The sequence below is a fragment of the Drosophila mojavensis genome, unplaced genomic scaffold, assembly GCF_018153725.1.
Source record: "Drosophila mojavensis isolate 15081-1352.22 unplaced genomic scaffold, ASM1815372v1 contig_36, whole genome shotgun sequence".
Lineage (NCBI taxonomy): Eukaryota > Metazoa > Arthropoda > Insecta > Diptera > Drosophilidae > Drosophila > Drosophila mojavensis.
The window spans coordinates 11,765,713-11,785,101 of NW_025318858.1; the positions used below are offsets into that span (position 1 = coordinate 11,765,713).

General features: G+C 35.3%; 6 protein-coding genes across 8 annotated transcripts; 3 read left to right on the forward strand and 3 right to left on the reverse strand.

Annotated features, from left to right (window-relative positions):
• Positions 1-1,028: 1,028 nt before the first annotated feature.
• On the reverse strand, positions 1,029-5,179 carry LOC6576583 (protein rolling stone). The gene is made up of 4 exons (XM_002002536.4): positions 4,692-5,179; positions 1,916-2,267; positions 1,660-1,843; positions 1,029-1,585 (listed from the first exon to the last, which is right to left on the reverse strand). Exons 1-4 carry the CDS (start codon positions 4,791-4,793, stop codon positions 1,396-1,398), a joined length of 828 nt encoding a protein of 275 aa, XP_002002572.1. The 5' UTR covers positions 4,794-5,179; the 3' UTR covers positions 1,029-1,395.
• Positions 5,180-7,596: 2,417 nt separating this feature from the next.
• LOC6576584 (protein rolling stone) lies at positions 7,597-9,907 on the forward strand. 2 transcript variants are annotated; one of them, XM_044008901.1, is made up of 4 exons: positions 7,597-7,645; positions 9,266-9,367; positions 9,434-9,620; positions 9,674-9,907. In XM_044008901.1, the coding sequence occupies exons 1-4, from the start codon at positions 7,612-7,614 to the stop codon at positions 9,882-9,884; spliced, it is 534 nt and encodes a 177-aa protein (XP_043864836.1). In that variant the 5' UTR covers positions 7,597-7,611; the 3' UTR covers positions 9,885-9,907. The 2 variants fall into 2 exon arrangements, with proteins under 2 accessions (XP_043864836.1, XP_002002573.1); XM_002002537.4 differs by lacking the exon at positions 7,597-7,645 and adding an exon at positions 8,255-8,706.
• Positions 9,908-10,942: 1,035 nt separating this feature from the next.
• Positions 10,943-13,267, reverse strand: LOC6576585 (COP9 signalosome complex subunit 2). Its single transcript, XM_002002538.4, has 6 exons — positions 13,100-13,267; positions 12,804-12,998; positions 12,611-12,736; positions 11,627-12,108; positions 11,227-11,559; positions 10,943-11,161 (listed from the first exon to the last, which is right to left on the reverse strand). The coding sequence occupies exons 1-6, from the start codon at positions 13,151-13,153 to the stop codon at positions 11,017-11,019; spliced, it is 1,335 nt and encodes a 444-aa protein (XP_002002574.1). The 5' UTR covers positions 13,154-13,267; the 3' UTR covers positions 10,943-11,016.
• A 236-nt stretch (positions 13,268-13,503) lies between these two features.
• Positions 13,504-14,852, forward strand: LOC6576586 (UPF0585 protein CG18661). Of its 2 annotated transcripts, none has more exons than XM_015165259.3 (2): positions 13,504-13,615; positions 13,681-14,852. In XM_015165259.3, exons 1-2 carry the CDS (start codon positions 13,611-13,613, stop codon positions 14,363-14,365), a joined length of 690 nt encoding a protein of 229 aa, XP_015020745.1. In that variant the 5' UTR covers positions 13,504-13,610; the 3' UTR covers positions 14,366-14,852. The 2 variants fall into 2 exon arrangements, with proteins under 2 accessions (XP_015020745.1, XP_002002575.1); XM_002002539.4 differs by having other exon boundaries at positions 13,505-13,615; positions 13,729-14,852.
• A 101-nt stretch (positions 14,853-14,953) lies between these two features.
• LOC6576587 (trypsin-1) lies at positions 14,954-16,397 on the forward strand. Its single transcript, XM_002002540.4, has one exon. The coding sequence runs from the start codon at positions 15,304-15,306 to the stop codon at positions 16,084-16,086; it is 783 nt and encodes a 260-aa protein (XP_002002576.1). The 5' UTR covers positions 14,954-15,303; the 3' UTR covers positions 16,087-16,397.
• Positions 16,398-17,840: 1,443 nt separating this feature from the next.
• Positions 17,841-19,350, reverse strand: LOC116803870 (putative mitogen-activated protein kinase kinase kinase 7-like). The gene is made up of 5 exons (XM_032728868.2): positions 19,217-19,350; positions 18,822-19,133; positions 18,387-18,557; positions 18,208-18,309; positions 17,841-18,141 (listed from the first exon to the last, which is right to left on the reverse strand). The coding sequence occupies exons 2-5, from the start codon at positions 19,074-19,076 to the stop codon at positions 18,091-18,093; spliced, it is 579 nt and encodes a 192-aa protein (XP_032584759.1). The 5' UTR covers positions 19,077-19,133; positions 19,217-19,350; the 3' UTR covers positions 17,841-18,090.
• Positions 19,351-19,389: the final 39 nt, after the last annotated feature.

The window sequence follows — 19,389 nt, forward strand, 5'->3', positions numbered from 1 at the left end:
TGCTAGTCTGTCTACCTATGTGCACTGTGCCTCGGTAGTTGGCTTAGTTTATGCATATGTCATTGGTCTCTATACCCTAACTCTAACTCTGAGCATATTATATTTATTATAAAATTGCACAATAATTTTTTGTCCCTTTTATCTTATCTTTTATTTTTATATATTCAATCAAAATAGCTTAGAATCTTTTCCTATCAATTAATTTATTTTTTATAAATTTTTTTTTTTATATAATTTTTAATTTCTCTATATTACAAATGAATGACAACAGAAGAGAAAATTGAGTTTCTTATATCGTGTGAATCATTTAGGCATTATTTATATTTTTGTTTTATCTTTAACAAAGTTTTTTATTCAATTCTTAAAATGCTGTAAAATGTTAATACTCGTTAAATTTAGTTATTATTTATCAGTCTATTTAATTGCATTAATCAATGTTTTTTGGCATTATTTGTTAATTATTTTCATTTTATTTTATTTTTAATTAAAAATTATAGATTTAAAATTATAAAATAATATTTATATATTTATATTAGATTTTTATAAGTTTCAAAATAATTTTATATTTGAAATTAATAGCTTATAAATACTGTTTTTATTTTGTTTTTATTTTATATATTTATATATATACATATATATATATTCTATATCTGTAAACTAATTTTTTATGAGTTTTTTTGTTTTTTGTTTTTGTATTTCTATATTTTTATGTCATTTATTTTTATTTTATATTTACAGTTTGCTATTTTCCAATAAATTTGTATTATAATTATATTTGTATTTTTTTTTAATAGTGGAATGTATAAAGCTATAAATATATTAATGATAAATTAGTTGAATAATTTTTAATATTTCTTCAGATTTAATTTTTTATTTTATTTTGTTGCCACATCAAATCTGTAAGAAAAATAGTTTTTTTTTGATTTTGTATCATTTTTATAGCTTTTCGGTATGAACAAAACTTAAGTTACAAAATGCTCTTGTTTGGTTTTCAAATTTGTTTTTAAACGAAATCTTTATGCAATGGATTCCATAGCAACGAGCTTTATTCATCTGTTTATAGAGTTAAAATATACATATATAGCCAAAGCAATTGTACATTGCTTCGACATTAAGGAACCAGTAGAAATGTACTTATAAATTAATCGCAGAGCTAGTAGTTACCAAATAACAATAATTTACTGCATACAGCTATAAATTGATATAAATAAATGGCATAGAATGTGTGCATGGAAGTGTGTGTCAATCAATGTGTGTCTGTGTGTGTGTGTGAGTTATGTAACTAAATGGAAATAATGAGATAATGCGGGCGGTACTACCTATAACTACTTGAGTGCAGTATGATATGATAATGGTATTGTTTGTATTTAGTCAGTGCTAGATAGAGAGCTGATCTCATATGAGGCCAACGGCATGGGGTGTCCAGACAATGCTGAAGGCTCGATTGAAGACCTGCTTCAATTTGTGAACGCCAAAGAGCAGCACCCAATAGCAGATGATCATTAGGAAAATGCCGACAAAGGTGATCAGACAGCGCTTGGGATTGTTCCAGTCCAGTATGGGATAGACATAGGGATTGCCGAATCTGCGTTTAGATTTTCAAATCGAAAATAATTAATTAGACAATCTATAGACATTTTAAGAGTGCGGGCTACTTACTCGTCGGTGCCGCCGCAAAAGTGATAGATGAGGGTGAACAGAAAGAAGGCGATGGCCATACACATCGTCTGCACCATGTGCCACAAACGCAGCGGAAATGCAACGACTAGAAAATCGATCAGCATACAAACGGTATTCAGAGCATGCGTTACAATGCTGATGACCGGAAATCGTGTTGGTTTGTCTACGCACATTGAATAGAATTATGTAAGTATTCTGTTTAGTATAAAATTCAGAATTGCATTCGCCAACTCACTCATGCGACCATTGAGAAATATCCAGTATACTGTGGATATGATTAGTGCCAGCAATAATGATATATTATACAGCCACCAGAATATCTTCAGGCCGCATGATGTGCGCGCCTTCTGTCCCGCCTCCTGCACCAGACTCCGGACATTCTGCAGATCGTAGTGCCAGCGTGTAACATTCACGGCCGCAACTATCATTGTGATCGTGATCAGACCAAAGCCCCAGTTGGTCATGTAGATAAAAAATTTGCCATCACAGAATTGCAGAATGATGCAAGTGATGTAAACGCCCAGAAATATCAGCGCCAATAGCCAACGATATAGTAAATAGACTGTGCTGACTTCATGCTTTTGCCACTGAAAAATATAAACAACAAGAAACAGAGTGAGTAAGCCGCCGTGATAAGAGAGAGTGAGAGAGAGAGAGAGGACGAGAAAGTTGAAAGATCAGTAGGTGCTAGAGGTTAAATAATCTATATTATGCAGTAAATTCTTGAATAGCTCAAATGATTTAATCTTAATTATTTCATAAAAATAATGATAAGTTTGTTTAAATTTGATTAGTTATTTTGCTAGTAAATTTTCTTCTTAAATATCTATGATGTTTTTCGTTAATTTTTTTTTTTTTTTTTACTTTGTGTTTGTTTAAAATATTACCAAATTCTTAAATACCGTCTTAATCAACTTTATTTTTAATATTCGGGTTTATCTTCCTAATTCTTAATCGAGCTTTATTTGATATATAATTTATATAAATAGGATGTATATTTTATATAACATATTTTTATATTTACTTTCTTAACTTTAATTAATAAATTTGCACGTGGAAATAAAGGCCTCCTTAATTTATCTAAGATTTATTGGAAAGCTTAGGAAATGTTTTCGCCTCTTTTCATTGAAAATTCAACTATAATTTGTAATAATTTTAGCAAACACGGTCTTTGTACATTTGTTATCTAACTTGTAGGAAGTCATTCTTTATGAGGTATTTAGTTATAGTATTTACATTCATATTTAATAAGCGAAATACCGCTATCAGCCATGAGTTTGCAACTAAGCAAAATCAAGGTTCACGAATACTACAGCACTGATTGGATACCTAGCTCTGACGTTGCCGCACTGAGAGTCCAAATTTTTAAAGGTAATTAAATAATATAGATAAGAGCTAATCAAATTAATGTGATTAACATTTAAAGTTATGCGCATATATATTATATATAATCATTGATAATCATACTGCATCTACCTGCCCACCTTATCTGACCTTTACACAACGTATAATTGCTGTTTATTTATTTAACTAACCGAGTGCAACTGCATGTTTGCATATAAATATTCCGCTTATGGCAGTATCAGGTTAGACCTAAAATTCCGACAGCTGTTAACTGACTGTTATCTACTATGTGTTGTCTCACTGTCTGTTCGCCTCGTGCTGTCAAATTAATGACGTATTAACTGACCGGGCTCGTGCTTATTTAGTTAGTAAGTTTGTTGTCGTTTTCGCTTGGTTGAAGTGCAAAAAAAAAAAAAAAAAAAAAAGCCAAATAACATAACTTGTCGATTACGCAATGAGAATTGATTTGTTTTGAACTTCGGGAAGATCGTGTGCCATTAGACGACCCCAATATCAGTATATAATTTCTATACGTATCTATGTGTATACATTTGCTCGTGCCATGTCTAAATTAAAACGAAATGTGCTAAACACAGTTTTTCTATTCTCTAATTTCGATAAGTCATATGAATGTGACAAATTATGGTGTGATATTTCCGGAATTTACTTTTTATGTACAATGCGGGCACTGTTACTGTTATTGTTAGCGTCAAGTACTATTTCAGTATATCCGCCAATTATTTATTTATATGATTTTTTGTTATTACTTTCTGTCATGCTTAAGGTATTGATCAGTATTGTAAGGTATTGTATAGTTATGTAAATCAACAAAAAGCTTTGTCAATGATGCTCATAAATTATATTTCAAAAAATGTTTTAGTTGTTTTATTTTTTTAATTTTATTATTTTTTTTTTTAGTTTTAGGTATGGAAGACATATATATAATATATAATTATAAATAATATAATAATACATTTAAGAATGAACGATTTTAGGGTGAACATAATATTTATTAAACTTATGGGAAACTTTTTACCTTTTTTCTTAACTTAAGTTAATTGAAATAAACTGAATAATGTTAATAAATAAATAAACTCGCGGAAAATAAAAATTTTTAGAAAATAAATCTAAACTAAATTTATAAATAATTAAAAAAAGCCAATAATAAAATATATAAAAAAAATGAATTAAAATATATAGACATAAATAAACATATTATTTGTACATAAATATCTGTTAAATGAAAATAATTGTTTTTATCTAATTTATATACCATAAATAGTTGTGTATAGATGTAAATTGTAAGTATAATCAAAAAAAATAAATAAAAAAAATATATTTATATAAATTAATTAAAATCATAAAAACATTTTTTTTTTTTAAATATAAATAGAAAATAGAATAGAAAATAATTTAAATATTTTCTGAATAATAACTCAAACAATATATATATATATATATTTTTATTTCTTTAGCAAGTGTATTCAATAGTCGTTAGACGGTCTGTTGGTACTGGTCTTACATACGATTGTAAACGTCAAGCTGTACTTAATGCTTTAATAGCACTTGCTACATGCACAAACTAAAACACAAAGTTGCCCAGAGTGTAAAGGGCTTTCAGATAATTTGCGAGACACATAGCACTACCGTTTAGCTATTAAACTTACCAGAGACTTATAAAATAGATGCACGTGACTGCATTCGAAGCCGAAATTTTGCTTTTGTAATTCATTGTTGAGGCCCTTCCGGAACCTTTTGAGGAATTGCATTTTCTGTTTATTTAATTAGGATCGCTAATCGATGTACGATGTTGGCTACCGAGTTGCCGGCGTTGTTCTGCTAATTGTGTGCAGAAATAAACTTTCAGCCTAATTCAGCTATTGTTGCGCTCTGTGTGATCTTGAAAATCATTCGCTGGGCTATGACTTGGACGGAGTCGGTAAAATATATATGTATTTGTATATGTATGTATTCGCGCTTTTCGGCTGTTCGCTAATACTCCAGTGGGAACGCGCACTCGTGCACAACACACGACGAGACAGACTCGACTGAAAGCAGTGGAATGCTTTTACCCTTCGAGAGACCCTCTAACTGATGACTGTGCCGAGCCCGCTACCGACGGAACGATTAGAAACGCGCTCACTGCAAATAACACGACCAAGCAGTTGGCGCAGGCTTCGACTCTTTTATATACACGAAGCCGTACGCCATGCGATCGACCAAATTAATATCACAAAAAAAAAATACGAATTTTGTAAAAAGAACTGAAGCCTGATCACTGCTATATACCCTTTGAGTAGAGCCTAAAGTTAAGCACATAAATATTTTACAGAGATAATATATAATAATACTGTTATTATTTAATAATAATTGTATTTAACATGGCTAGCACAAATTTATTTTAATTTAATTTAATATATATGTTTTTATACTATCAACATTTGAAACAAATTTATTTCGTAATTTTGGGTGTTTATTTTTATAAATTTAATTTTTGAACATTATATTGTTTTATGAAACTATTTTTTAATTTGAAATGCATACTCGTATGGCGGATATATCTGCGCTCATTGGGGGAACGGTATTTTCTACAATTTTAAGGTAACGACTAAATTTTTGTTAACATCCTTCATTAATTTGTATAAAAAAAATAAAAAAAAATAGTATATGAAAATTGCAGTGTTGTAAATCATAGAATGAATCTGGCACAGTTTGGGTCGTGATAGACATTTCTGCAGTCGGTAATGCCCGACTGCCGTCTTAATGTTTAAAATTTTTCTTCCTATATGCTCATTTAAAGTCTTGGGAAGTTTTGATCGATCGCTTAAACTCTCTTATATTAGATTAATTTATTGAAAATTTTAATTTGTTTTTAGTTTCTTTTTTTTTTTAATTTAAAAAATAAATTTAAGATGTTAAATTTCAGTTGGATAAAACTTCTGAAGTATCTTTTTTTTTCTATATAGTCAACATATCCATTTTATGAACAAAGTATTGGGCATAGCAATAAATAAAACTAAGTAATTTAATTAAAGGCATATCGTTAATATTCACACACAAAACCAATAACAGAAAACAAAAACAAAAACATATATACATATACATATATAAAGTGAGTGTCAAATAGTCGGCGATCTGTTAAGTGCTCCATCCAAAAACATGATGCTGTGGGAATCATTTCGAATGATATGATATCAGTGTTATTGACAGCAGCAGCGTCGTTTGTCATCATACCATATAAAACACACATCAGCTGCTGAGCTGACTTTATTGAACTTGAAGCCCTGGAGGTCGTCCAATTAAAGCTCTGAGCTCTCCCAATTATGTGAGTGCTCAAATGCAAGCAAACTATGGGAGTTGCAAATTCCAAAAAAATGCTTTTAACTACAAAGTTTTTTTTTTTTCAATTTCTGTTTTTTTAGGTTTGACCCACATTCAGCTTATCAGCAATTGGGTGGGAAAGTGTTTTAAAAAAAAAAGTCAGACTTTTTTTGCAAAATTTTTTAGATAAATCATTTATTATTTTTCTCCATTTGTTTCAATATTAAAACACTTAGTAGAATATCTAATAAATTATTATTTTTTATGATTTTTATTTGTATACACATTTTGTAAATATTTCTTCATTCGTCTGCATTATACAGTAATGAATACAAATTATTACACCAGAAATTTGTTGTTGACTGGATCTGATATTTCAATTTGCAAACGTAATTTGACCAGTTGAGGGTCAGTTTAATAAACATGGGATCGATTACAAATTGCTTTGTGTTGAAAATTCCAAACTTGTACATCAACTATATGTACATACATATATACAATATATAAGGTGTCATACAAAAATTTGCACTTGTATTTGTTCCATTTATACGCCCCTCTTTGCTGACCTTGCTATTGACCCGAAGACACTTAGAAATTGTTCTATTTTGATTTAGAAATTGAAAGTGTCTTCAATTATCGTATTGTATCTAGCACTGATATCTGCTACTTCCCGCTATTGCATAATTTAAAAGTTGTTAATTTGAATTTCCAACCCGAACCGTACCAAAATCACATTCCATTTGCTATTCGCAAATAAAAACTGTATTTGATATTTGTTGATTGCATGTCTGTTGCAATCAGATCCAGGCGAAATGTTTAAATTTCAATTTTTGATTTGCGTGTGCGAAAAATCTATTACAAATTATGATAGACAGCTAGGAAGATAACAATTCGATTTAAATATTTCTATTTAAATTTTAAATCAATTACAAAAATAAATTGTAGTATAAACATACGTCTATATTCGTAGCTACATTCAATTTTAGAGGCTCGACCTTCTCCCTTAGTAGTAGTATTATGTGCATAACATTTCTATTATTATAATATATTATTTATATATTTTGAACTAGACATACTTTTAAAAATTTTACATACATATATTATTTAAATATTCTTATGCAAGTAAATACAATATGATTTTTTTGATAAGTCAGTCCCTTTTTTTTGTTTTTAATCAAGGTAAATAATTATAGCAATGCTTTGAGATATTCGTCATGAATGAACTGCTAAATTATTATCATAAATTTGTTTTGTTTGACTAACAACATGTTCCGCGTTGTCATCTTATCTAAAACTCAAGGTTACTATTTTTTATCATTATTTATTTATTTATTATTATTATTATTATTTTTTTTTTTCATTTGACGAATTCAACGGAATTGGCAATTGTTCAGCACACGAGTTACATGCTCAAAATGCGATAATCAATTACTATTTTGTAGAAATGCCTATTTATAGGATGAGAAGTTCAAGTGGGGAATTACTTTTGACTGTGATAGGGTCTTCTTATCATATAATTTCTGTGAAAAAAAAAAAAAAAAAATAATGATAAATGAAAACTATTGATAATATTGTTATTGCTCCAATGAATCATCTGCAAAAATTCACAAAATGCTGTTAAATAATTGAAAGCACATTTAACGCGTGTCGGGTTTTACTGAGCAGCGTGGGAAGGTATACAGGCCTGGTGCCGCACACTGACTGTTAGCCAAGTCAGTCCGAGTAGTTGGCCAACATCAGTAATACCGGCTAAACGGCTATTTTGGAAGCTATCAGCGATATATGCATAGATTGGCTGGAAGTACCTTCCAGTCAGGCATAACAGGTGATAAGAATCACCGCTGATAAGCTAACACTCGAATTGCCATTTGGCTACAACAATTTGCGGAAATAATGTCAAACTATCAGGCCTATTGGCTCGACTCTGGCCCTGGCTGCGGCAGTTGACATTCTACCGACGCGTCAGCCATTTGCTCTGGTCGGCTTTAGCAGCTCTCGTCCAGCTACGCAGACATCGAGTCCATCCGGCGGGCGTGATGCGTGATACCAGCCAGCAAACCTGCTGCTGCCAGCCCCTGGTGGATGAGTTTCAGTGTGCCAAGTTTTCACTGTACCACGATCAGCCCGCCGACTTTTGTCGCTCCCAATGGCAGCGCAGCGAACGCTCTTTCATCTGGCTGATCTATCGTTGGCTCCTGGCGGCCTTCTTTGCAGCTGGGGTCATTAGCAGTCTGGTCGATCAATTCAATGAAGGCACATGGTTCATCTATCTAACCGATTGGGGTTTCTCCTTATGCTTCTATGCCTGTGCCTATGGCGCCATTCTGGCCACCATATACTTTATAAAGCCCGGCTATTTTGGTAAGAAAATATTTTGTACAATTTTCTTACTCATTTTTTTTTTTTTTTTATAATTCTCCAGCTAGAAAATGATTTAAATTGATGAAAAGTATGAAAAGGTTTTTAATTTTCAAACCAATTTAAATTTTACAATTTAAATAATAATTTTTTGAATAATTATTAAAAAGATAATTGAATTGAATTATAGGCTTCCGAAAACGCAGCGGTATAATATATTACAATTTTAATTTTCAAAAATTAGTTTAAAATATGTTGGATCAAAATCAAAGTGTTTATTAAATAATAATTCATCTGTCGGCTTTTGGTTTTAGGGAAAACTATTTAAACTCTTCCAAAGTGAAGTAGTTTATAAAATATATAATAATAATATATTATTTTTAATATTCCTACTATTTCAAGTAAAATATAATAATATAATACATATATAATGTACATCAAATTGCTTCTAACATCGTCGTATTAAGCGTATGTGAAGCATTCATAGTATATTAGAGTCCGAGTCATAATTCTTATTGTTATTGGGTTTGCTGGATTTATATTTAATATATCTTCATTTCAGTCTCTGGCAGCTGGGCTCTTAGGATATACTGGTGCTCGCATTTTACGACAACAGTTTTGGCCCTGATGATAACGTTGGTTTTCTGGACAGCGCTCTATCCTAGTGAGCAGCCCAAGCGTTTATAGTGTTGTTAAACAATCTATTATTAATCAATCAACCCCGTTTTAGGCACGTCTGACGGTCCCGTTGGACTGTACAATCTGTGGGCACATGCGTTCAATTCCATTTGCATGCTCTTCGATTGTTTCGTCGTGGCCTTTCCCACTCGCCTGATGCACTTTGTTTATCCGCTCGCGGTGGGCCTCGTCTATGGCGTGTTCTCGCTTATCTATTTCTGGGCCGGCGGCACCGACTTGTGAGCTATTTGATTTCCCTTTTGGGTCCTCTCTTATTCGATTGCATTTGCAGCTTTGGTAATCGCTATATATATTTCATTCTGGACTGGGAGACGCCGGGCTTGGCCATTGGCAGCGTTTGTGGCTGCATTGTGCTGGCGCTATTCTTTTGCGTCGTCATCTTCTGGATCTATAGACTAAGATTGTGGATGCTGGAGCGCTGTAGCAAAACTTCTGCCATTGAAGTACGGCAGACGGCCACATCAGGCGCTGAAGCTGCTTAATTAAAGTTGAAATCTAATTTGTATTTTTATACTCTGAACCCATTGATAATGAGAAATCAGGGTATAATGGTTTTGTGAAAAAGTATGTAACGAGCAGAAGGAGTCATCGCAGACCCCATAAAGTATATACATATATTCTTGATCAGGATGACGAGCTGAGTCGATGTAGCCCTTCCGTCTGTCCGTCCGTCCGTATGAGTCCGTTATAAGAGCTAGAAAACTGAAATTTGGCATGCATACTCGTGTGTACCATACGCAGTACAAGTTTATCATATCTTTTCGATAACTCATCCGATAACTTTTTTATCGAGAATAATCGAAAATTTTATTTTGTTTTTTTCAGCCTAATTTGAACTCTAGTTGTGGTTCTTTATATTTAAGTATTGATATTTATATAAAACTGTAAAACAATCATTTCAATGTTTTCTGGTTGGCCGGTCTCAAATTGATAAATATATCATATCTGTTGCAAAGCAATAGAGATCAACCAGCTTCAACAGTGCAACATATATCTATATAGCTTTACCTGGTCTGCCGCGCCTGCAATGGGCATTGATTTAAAGTCTCCACCTTCATTAGATTTGGATTCATGCGAACGAACAGGCGGTTGGAAATGCAGACAGCAATAAGTATGAACTTAATATACACGTTTTACTATTGTGAATGAGTATAATGATTCGCCCAATAAAGTATCTGTCTATGCCTAGTTTCTTTCCATTTCTAATGAAAACTAATTTATGATAAGATTCTCTTTGAAAATTCGATCAGAATATATCCCCTAAATTAATGGAATAATAATTCCCATAATAACAATCCACAGCGCCAAAACCAGTAATTAAACCGGCGGCTCCATATTTTCTTTAACGTTATAAATCAGTTTCGCTTTGAATATTTGTTATTTTTTTTTTTTCATTCGAGTCATGGAAATATACAATTGCTTATCGGCCATACATATTTATGATAGAACAACCTGTGCTTATCGCAGCTTTATCTTGAAAGCCCTTAACATTGATATACTTCATTTATATATAGAAGCGTTATTTCATGGTCTGTGCAAATGTTTTAGTAAGAAGACTATATTTGATTTGATATTTTTCAGAATTTCCATTAGATTTTAATCGTTGCCTTATGTCTAAGCCATTTTCTGTACTACAGCGAATTGCAGTGATTGAATTTGATTGGACCATTTCTCCAGTGCATTGTATCGAGCAGCGCTGCTATTGACCTTGTCCAGCTGCAACACCTGGTTTACCTGATCGATCCGCCCTTTGATGGTGCTGCGGAGTATAATTTTAATTGAGGTATACAGTAATAATAACGGTATGTTCGGTGATCAACGTACTCATCCAGTATGCAGGAAACGAGCAGGCTCTCCACTTCGGCCGGCTCAATGTTTAGCGCATTGGCTATGAACGGTATGGCTATATTCTTATAGGGTCGGATCAGTTTAATGAGCACCTGGGTGCGTATATTGCGCAGCAAATCCTCAATATGCTCGCGTATAAACTGATCGGCCATTATGTTGCTGCGATGCTGGCGCAATATAGTCTCGAACTCGTTGATGTCATTGTTTTGGTATGAGTTAACCAAATTTGTCATGGCCAATATTTCGGGATCGTTTTTATACGGTTTGGCCTCCTGCGAGTCAAATGGATTAATGCCGGACTTCATTAGCCTGTCAGAGACAATATGATCAATTAATTGATTATAACTATTCTCAATTTATTCGCACTCTCACTCACATATTGGCCAGCACCAAGTATTTCAGGCAGGTTGTGCGTCTGGGCGATCCGCTCTCATCGTAGTTCTTGAACGCCTCAAAGAAATCGGTGTGCGCCTTTTCGAATTCACCTTCACGCAAATGCATTTTGCCGCCGCACTCACGTATTACGCCCATTATCAGTGGATGAGGTATTGCCGATTTAATGTGCAACGATTGCTCATAGAGGGCTTTCAATTTCTTATTATTCTTCTGCACCGTATACATTTGGATTTCCAACGCATAAATTTCTAGCAGCTGGGTGCCCTTCTTCAGATCATCCTCGCCATCGTCTGTCTGGCAGCTCGAATGCAACTGCTTGAGTATCTTTTGCAATTTGGTGAAGTCGTTGCGATCAAAGTACAGCTTGCCCAGTTTCGTGTTCGTCTTGAACCACAGACGATCGTTCTTGGCATCGCGCAATGCATCCAAAGTGGTCTCATAGAAATTCTGCAGCAATTCCATCTGAAAATATAATAATTAATTATCTTTAAATTCTTTGAAATAATTCAATTAATATTAGCTTAATATTAAGATAATTTCATTTCTATATACATATTAAACATTTTGCCTATATTCCATATTACAAAATGTTCTAAATATATAAAAAACACATGACTTTGCTTATTTATAATGTCTATATATATATATATATATATCTATCTGTAAAGACCTGTATCGCTATTTGCGTACAAACAAAAACTTGATCCTCTATAAAAGGTAATATTATCTTTGCAAAGTTGTTTATGCTGAAGCAGCCAAACAGCTGCTGCAGCTTATTATGATTAAGATAATGTATAAAATACAGCAATAGATTTTCTTCTTCAAAGTCAATGCAAGTTAGTTGACAAGGAATAACAGAGAAAACTACTTTGAATATGAATAATTCATATACATATGAAAGTACATATACGATGTTAAACCAGTTAGGGGCAGGTTTATCATGTCTCACACCTTTCTTACTTACATTCTTGGACGTCGATATGTAATCCAGTATGGAATTGATGCTCTTCTCGGAGTGATTGCGTGTGACGGCGCTTTTGATGTAGGTGAGCAGCTGCTTGTAGCGCACCATCATTTCCTTGTAGTTGCTCTACAGATAGGGGGTGAAGGGGTCATAGTTCATAAATATTCTATTTTGCAGCCCACTTAAGGCTCACCAGACTAAAGTTGATTTTAATCATTTGCTTCAGCGCCTTGAAGCCCCATTCGCCCTTCTCGCCGTTCTCCAGATCGAGCACCTTTTGGAAACTGGCTAGCGCCGCTGTGGGCTCCATCTCCTTGAGTGCCTTGCTATTGTAGTATTGATTCTCTAGATCTACGTCCGGTTCTGAGTTGCTATCCTCCGAGTATTCCTAAAATTGAAATCACACAGAGAAAACCATGCAGACGACGCCGGGTGTTGAGGTATGCCGTAGATACAAATTCGAATACTGTGAAATGTTGCAATTCTTACCAGGCCGTAGTCCTCATCGTCGTCGCACATGAAATCATCATCGTTATCAGACATTGTGCAGCTTTCTTAGTTGCAACAATTGATTCAACAAAAACAATACCCAATTAAAATTGACAAAATTTTGTCTCACTACCGAATGTGGCGGCAAGGCGATAAAACGGAACTGCCACAGAAATTTTGCATATATCGGTATGCTTCCGATATATAATGGCAAAGCAAGTATGAATAAAATACTAAATATATTTTGTTTATAAAATTATATTAATATTATTAAATTTGTTTACTGTTACAATATTTATTTCTGAAAATGAATTTATAAGCTATAAGTAACTTGTGATAATCCATATAGGCACATGATTGGCTCACTGTATTGTATCGGCTCACGAGATACTGCAGCCCTGGTATATCGATAAGTTCTTAGCCGAGCAGCGCCAAGAAAGTACAATAAAGCAATTTAAGAGCAAATACTTAAGTGAATTTGGGAATAAATTGCTAATAATCAATTCCAAATATGAGGTAAAATATTCGCTTGAATTACAATGAAACTAAGAACTTATTTATGCAGTAAGCATCGCACACAGTCTCACAAAACACTTTCGATGTTTGTTTCATGTGACGACGCTTCGCAGCGCTATAAAACGCACACATCCTTCGGCAGATCGAAATTCTCAACCCATATCGGAGGCCTTGCTGCAGCAGGTTGATAAGAGTACACCGAATCTACGATTACTGGAGATCGCGTCCGGTTCGGGTCAGCATGCCGGCTTTTTGGCCCCCCTCCTACCGAACATCAGTTTTCAAACAACGGAATATGAGCGCAGAGATTTCAGTTCGATTAAGGCATATGCCGCCGACTGTGCAACTGGTAATATCTGCCCACCACTCTTTGTGGACATTTCGCAGGAGCTGCAGCAATGGGAGGAAGGGACGAGGGCGCAGCTAAAGCCCGCCAGCTATGACTATATGTTGAACTGCAATATGATGCACATTACGCCATGGAACTGTTCGGAGGGACTATTTCGTGCTGCTGGCCAGCTGCTGAAACCGGGCGGCAAACTCTTCACCTATGGACCCTATGCCCAGGACGGCCTATTGACACCCCAAAGCAATGTCGACTTCGATGCGAGCTTGAGGAGTCGCAATAGTGAGTGGGGCATACGGGATATCAGGGATCTGAAGCAGTTGGCCGATTTGAATGGCTTGCGGCTGGAACGAGTCACCGATATGCCGTCCAACAACAAGTTCTTGACCTGGCTAAAGCTGTAAGCGAAAGCCATTGCAGCGTGAATTGTATAAATCGCAGGAGAGTAGGAGTATTCTCTACATATACGGCGCTCGCTTTTTCCCTGATATTTTGTAATGTTTGGCGGTTATTCCCATTGATCCCACACAAATCAACGCGTCTTAGTGGAAAATCTGTAACAAAGAGATAAAAGAGGATTTAACGCATGCACTTCGTAATCTTTCTATAAGGAAGTGCATTACAATCTGGATATATGTAATTTTAGAGGAACTAGCGGAAATGGAAACCAGAAGTTGAGATAGCTGAACAATCTGATGAATCACCGTTATAATTTTGCAATATCTCAAAAGGTATTTATGTAAATTTAACGTATTCTATATCGTACTATAGAGTACAGCCTATAAGCCCTTGTTGTTGATTATATCCTGATTATATTGACTGGTACTTTAGTAATAGAGTTTGTCTCCATATCAAATATATTTGTATAAACTGTACATATTCTATATTATATCCGATAAACAGACTTCTATTTATGTTTTAAAAAGAACATGATTTCTTAAGTAAGATACATGATAATATTGTGGAATACTATATCTATATATGTGTGAGTTGTTGCTATATATATACGTATATAGAGTAAAATATGTTTATATTGTTGCCAATTTATATATATTTGGCATAATTTTGAGGGAAAAACAAGACCCTGAATTGTCTTTTTCAAACAATAGAATTGGGCTTAGATAACATTCTCGATGACGTCGATATCATCGTCTATGGGCCATAAAATTTTATGAGTATCGGCGACGGATTAACTAGGCCAAGTGGATACCTTCGCTACGCGGCTACGATGATTGACCCTGGAAAATGAGCTTGATAGATTGATAACCCATTGGGCGGCGTCTATATAAGCATTCCTAATAACCGCTGAGCTAACATAACGCTTATCCACTCGGAATCGAACATGTCGTTAAGTTGGAATACGCTGCTCCTGCCGCTGCTACTGTTCACCTGCGTTGGCGGCCTGACTGTGCCGGCTGTGCCCACGCTGCGACAAGATGGACGCATTGTAGGTGGCGTTCAGGTGTCTATTAAGGATTATCCGTATCAAATTTCACTGCAGCGTAGTTTTCACATGTGCGGCGGCTCATTGATTGGCGTCGGCTGGGCACTGACCGCCGCCCATTGTGTGGAGAGCGCTAGTGTGGAGTCCTTGAAGGTGCGCGTCGGTGCCACGCGCAAAGAGAAGGATGGCCTGATCGTCAACATACGGCGTATTCACCGTCATCCCGACTACAATTCACGAACAATCGACTATGACTATGCCCTGCTAGAGCTGGCGCCCTATAATAGCACAGACGTCACCCAGGCATTTGCCCAGCTGCCTGAACAGAATGAGGATCTTCCAGATGGCACATTGGTTACAATCACCGGCTGGGGCAATACTCAAAATGCCGAGGAATCGTCAGATGTGCTGCGAGCTGTCACCGTGCCCACGGTGAATCAGACCCAATGCACTTTAGCATATGAGCATTTTGGCAACATTACGGACCGTATGCTATGCGCGGGTCTCACCGAAGGTGGCAAGGATGCCTGTCAAGGGGACTCCGGCGGGCCGCTGGCCGTCAATGGCAAATTATGGGGCGTTGTCTCCTGGGGATTTGGCTGTGCGAAGCCCAAATATCCTGGTGTTTACTCCAAAGTGTCGGCAGTCAGGAATTGGATTGTCTCGATAAGTGGCATATAGCTTGTTTCCAATAAATTCAATTAAACCTATCAATTAATTACAAATTTGCTGGTTAGCGCGAAATAATAAAAAAAAAAAAAAAAAGAAACGTTCAACAATCGATAAATACTAATGGGCAGCATTGGTGGCCTTTCAAATGGGCAGTACTATTAAGAGCATGTAACAAGCTCGTTGCTATGGCACTCGCAGCAGGGCGCGTAATTTAAAAAAGTATTGTTCTGAAATGTCTTTAGGCTTTGCAGTTTTCATGATTTTACTTGTTAAACAAGATGAGTAAAAGTATAAAAATTAATATAGTAAGCAGGAATATATAAAATTAAATGAAATAGCATTTTATGTTTTATTGTTTGTAGCTTATATATTTTGTATTCTGTTGTGAACCCATTGAAAATTAGAAATCAGGATATAATATGATGAGAATGACGTGTTGATCTAGACGCGTTCGTCTGTCTATTTGCTAGGTACTAGGTAACTCGAATATCTTATACTTGGCTTACGAAGAGTGTGTTTCATTGTTTCTTGTTTCATTGTTTCTTTTTTGGACTCTGACGATAAGTGTTCGATTTGCATTTCATGACGTGGTTTTTGCTCTTAACAAGTTCACGTGCAAAATTGCAATGAGCCAAGTCATTGGACATGCCCCCCGACACACACGCACATAGGAACCTCTTTAACACTCTGCTCAGTGTTCGGTGTTCGTATCGAACACCGCATCGCTAAATGCTTTGACAATAGAGTCACCAGACAGGCGAACGCCTGAATTGGTAATGGAAACCGACAACGAAAAATGGAAGTGCAAACTGAGTACCGGCAGACTAGCATCCATTTAATCAACAATTACTACTATTGTGAGGGGGATAGAAAACTGAACGGAGAAGAGAAAAATTGGAAAATGGCAGGACAATTACCGCGAATATGAATTTCGGTATATACATACTTGTGTTTATAAGAAAAAGAGAGAGAGAAAGAGGGAGGGAGGGAGAGAGAGAGAGAGAGAGAGAGAGAAAGAAAGACCTTTTTATATCAATATTAAGGATTGAATTTGTTATAATGGGAAGGAAATTTTTTCCCATGGAAGAATAACTAGGATTAAGGAAGTTCGGCCAACTTTGACGGAAATTACAATTTGTCAGGACTCAGGACTTTCGAGAATGCCTGCAAATGTACGGTTAGATGAGACACAAGGAGTAGGATAATTAGTTGTAGATATATTAAGGTGTACGAAATATTAATATGGGCTTGTTTTTTTTTTTTTTTAACTTGAAGCAGTCAAGCCAGCTTTCTACGGATGATGGCCTATTTTCATTTATTCATTCGGCATATGCCACAAACATATTTTTTTTTATGTCTTTTGCACTTCTATTCTTTTTATCTTAGCCAATAATTAGGTGTGGTTATATTGGTGCTTTAGTGGATCTGTCGTAGAAATTTTGCTTTCAATTATTGATCTGGAAAACTCTTTCCTCAGTTTGGCTGCGTGCTGTGTGTGTAAATATTTGGCTTTAAGCTTTTTCCGGGCCAATTACGATAGTTGAAACTTGTTCGCCAATGTGTCTCAAAGTACAGAGACTGATGAATGGTTGGTTGGCCTATTGGCCTGTTGGTCAGTTGGCCAATTGGCCAGTTGGCCACTTGCTTGAGCTGTAGCAGCAGCTGTTGTCTAGTGAATGTGTTCCCCATTTGCTATGCACATTGATCGATTGGACATGCGAGCACTTAAAATTATTTTAATTGACCCCGAAAACTAGCAAATATTTATGTATATTTATATATTTAGCTAAAATTGGTGAGCAGCATATAAAAAGAAATCATATACGCATATATCAGCGGTGCCGTATCCTTGAAATGTTAGAGAGGAGCATAGATAGAGTTAAGACGTATGCATTGCTGCTGAGCTGGTGAACGTATATCGAGTCTACAAATACTTTTGCAATTCTGCCACGACCTGCTGCATGGTGGGACAAACATCCGCGTTTTTATCCCAGCAGCTTTGAATGAAAATTTTCAATTGATCCGGACAATCAAATTTAAGATCATCCAGAGAGGGCCGTAGACCTGCATAAACCATACAAATGCTCAATATATAGAAATATATGGTGTATATAAATAAGATTGAATTACCTTCGGCGATTCATAAGGAATCTCACGCGCCAGAACTTCCCAAATCGTAATGCCCATGCTGTACACGTCGCATTTAGAAGAGTAACTGCCAACCGTGGCAAGCTGCATGAAATCAAATGAGTTGAACTAATAAGCTTGACTATATATATATATATATATATATATATATATATATGCACCTCGGGTGCCATATATAGCGGAGTGCCTTTTCCTTTAGTCATGTCCTTTTCCAACTCCCTTACAAAACCGAAGTCGCAAATTTTTAAGTTTCTGCGTTCGGCGTCCAGCAACATATTCTGACTCTTTACATCACGATGAATAATTTCAAATGAGTGAAGATAAGCAAGCGCCTATAATATAATAATATATAATAATATATGTACTTATATGTGAACACAAGAAACAGCACATGCACACACACAGCCACACACACACACACACAAGTTCCGAAATCCGACGGGCGGACGGACAGGCGAACAGGCCTAAAGCGACTCAGCTCGTCGCCCTGGTCAAGAATTATGCATACTTTCCACATTTTCCATGTATTGAATAAAATGAATCATGAATATATCTGTATGTATATGTATTCATACATACATATTTAGACAACATACCTCAGCCGCTTGCCGCAACAATGTAATGGCTTGCGAGTACGTTAATTCGTCTCTTGTGTTGTGTAGAAAGTGAAATAGGCTTCCTCCTGCAACGTATTCCATAACCAAATGAATTGCTGTTTCCTCCATTATAAGTCCATATAATTGTACGATGAGGGCGTGGCCATTAACCTTTTCCAAGTAGAAGAGTTCGCGGTGCACATTTTTATTGTCTGTCCATGTCTTGGGGTCGATCGCAATTTCCTTGATGGCCATATCTCTGCCAGCATATTTGCCTTTGAAGACCTCTCCAAAAGATCCCTCTCCAAGTTTCTATATAGTGGATTGTTTTTTTTTTTTTTTTTTTTTTTTTTTTCAGTTTCATTAAATACATTATATCTATTATGACAGCTTACTGCATCGTACTCATTTCATTTATTTGGATCAGAAGTATTTGACATCGAGTTCCATTATAATCGAATTCATAATATTTATTCGCAGCCATTTTGGATCAAACTGCACAATAGGACTGAACTAAAAGAAATGAAACGAAATGCTGGGTATATTGATTGTGCTACAAATGAAAAAT

Excerpts from the sequence above, each read along its gene's own strand:
- LOC6576583 (XM_002002536.4), bottom strand. The coding sequence starts at position 4,793 with ATGCAATTCCTCAAAAGGTTCCGGAAGGGCCTCAACAATGAATTACAA. Across the intron at positions 2,268-4,691 it reads ATCTATTTTATAAGTCTCTG|TGGCAAAAGCATGAAGTCAG; the intron begins GTAAGTTTAATA and ends TATATTTTTCAG. Across the intron at positions 1,844-1,915 it reads ATTTCTCAATGGTCGCATGA|ACAAACCAACACGATTTCCG; the intron begins GTGAGTTGGCGA and ends CAATGTGCGTAG.
- LOC6576587 (XM_002002540.4), top strand. The coding sequence starts at position 15,304 with ATGTCGTTAAGTTGGAATACGCTGCTCCTGCCGCTGCTACTGTTCACC.
- LOC116803870 (XM_032728868.2), bottom strand. The coding sequence starts at position 19,076 with ATGGCCATCAAGGAAATTGCGATCGACCCCAAGACATGGACAGACAAT. Across the intron at positions 18,558-18,821 it reads TGTTGCGGCAAGCGGCTGAG|GCGCTTGCTTATCTTCACTC; the intron begins GTATGTTGTCTA and ends ATTATATTATAG. Across the intron at positions 18,310-18,386 it reads CGCTATATATGGCACCCGAG|CTTGCCACGGTTGGCAGTTA; the intron begins GTGCATATATAT and ends GATTTCATGCAG.
- LOC6576585 (XM_002002538.4), bottom strand. The coding sequence starts at position 13,153 with ATGTCTGATAACGATGATGATTTCATGTGCGACGACGATGAGGACTAC. Across the intron at positions 12,737-12,803 it reads TTAAAATCAACTTTAGTCTG|AGCAACTACAAGGAAATGAT; the intron begins GTGAGCCTTAAG and ends CCCTATCTGTAG. Across the intron at positions 12,109-12,610 it reads ACATATCGACGTCCAAGAAT|ATGGAATTGCTGCAGAATTT; the intron begins GTAAGTAAGAAA and ends TTATATTTTCAG.
- LOC6576584 (XM_002002537.4), top strand. The coding sequence starts at position 8,382 with ATGCGTGATACCAGCCAGCAAACCTGCTGCTGCCAGCCCCTGGTGGAT. Across the intron at positions 8,707-9,265 it reads TATAAAGCCCGGCTATTTTG|TCTCTGGCAGCTGGGCTCTT; the intron begins GTAAGAAAATAT and ends TCTTCATTTCAG. Across the intron at positions 9,368-9,433 it reads CTGGACAGCGCTCTATCCTA|GCACGTCTGACGGTCCCGTT; the intron begins GTGAGCAGCCCA and ends ACCCCGTTTTAG.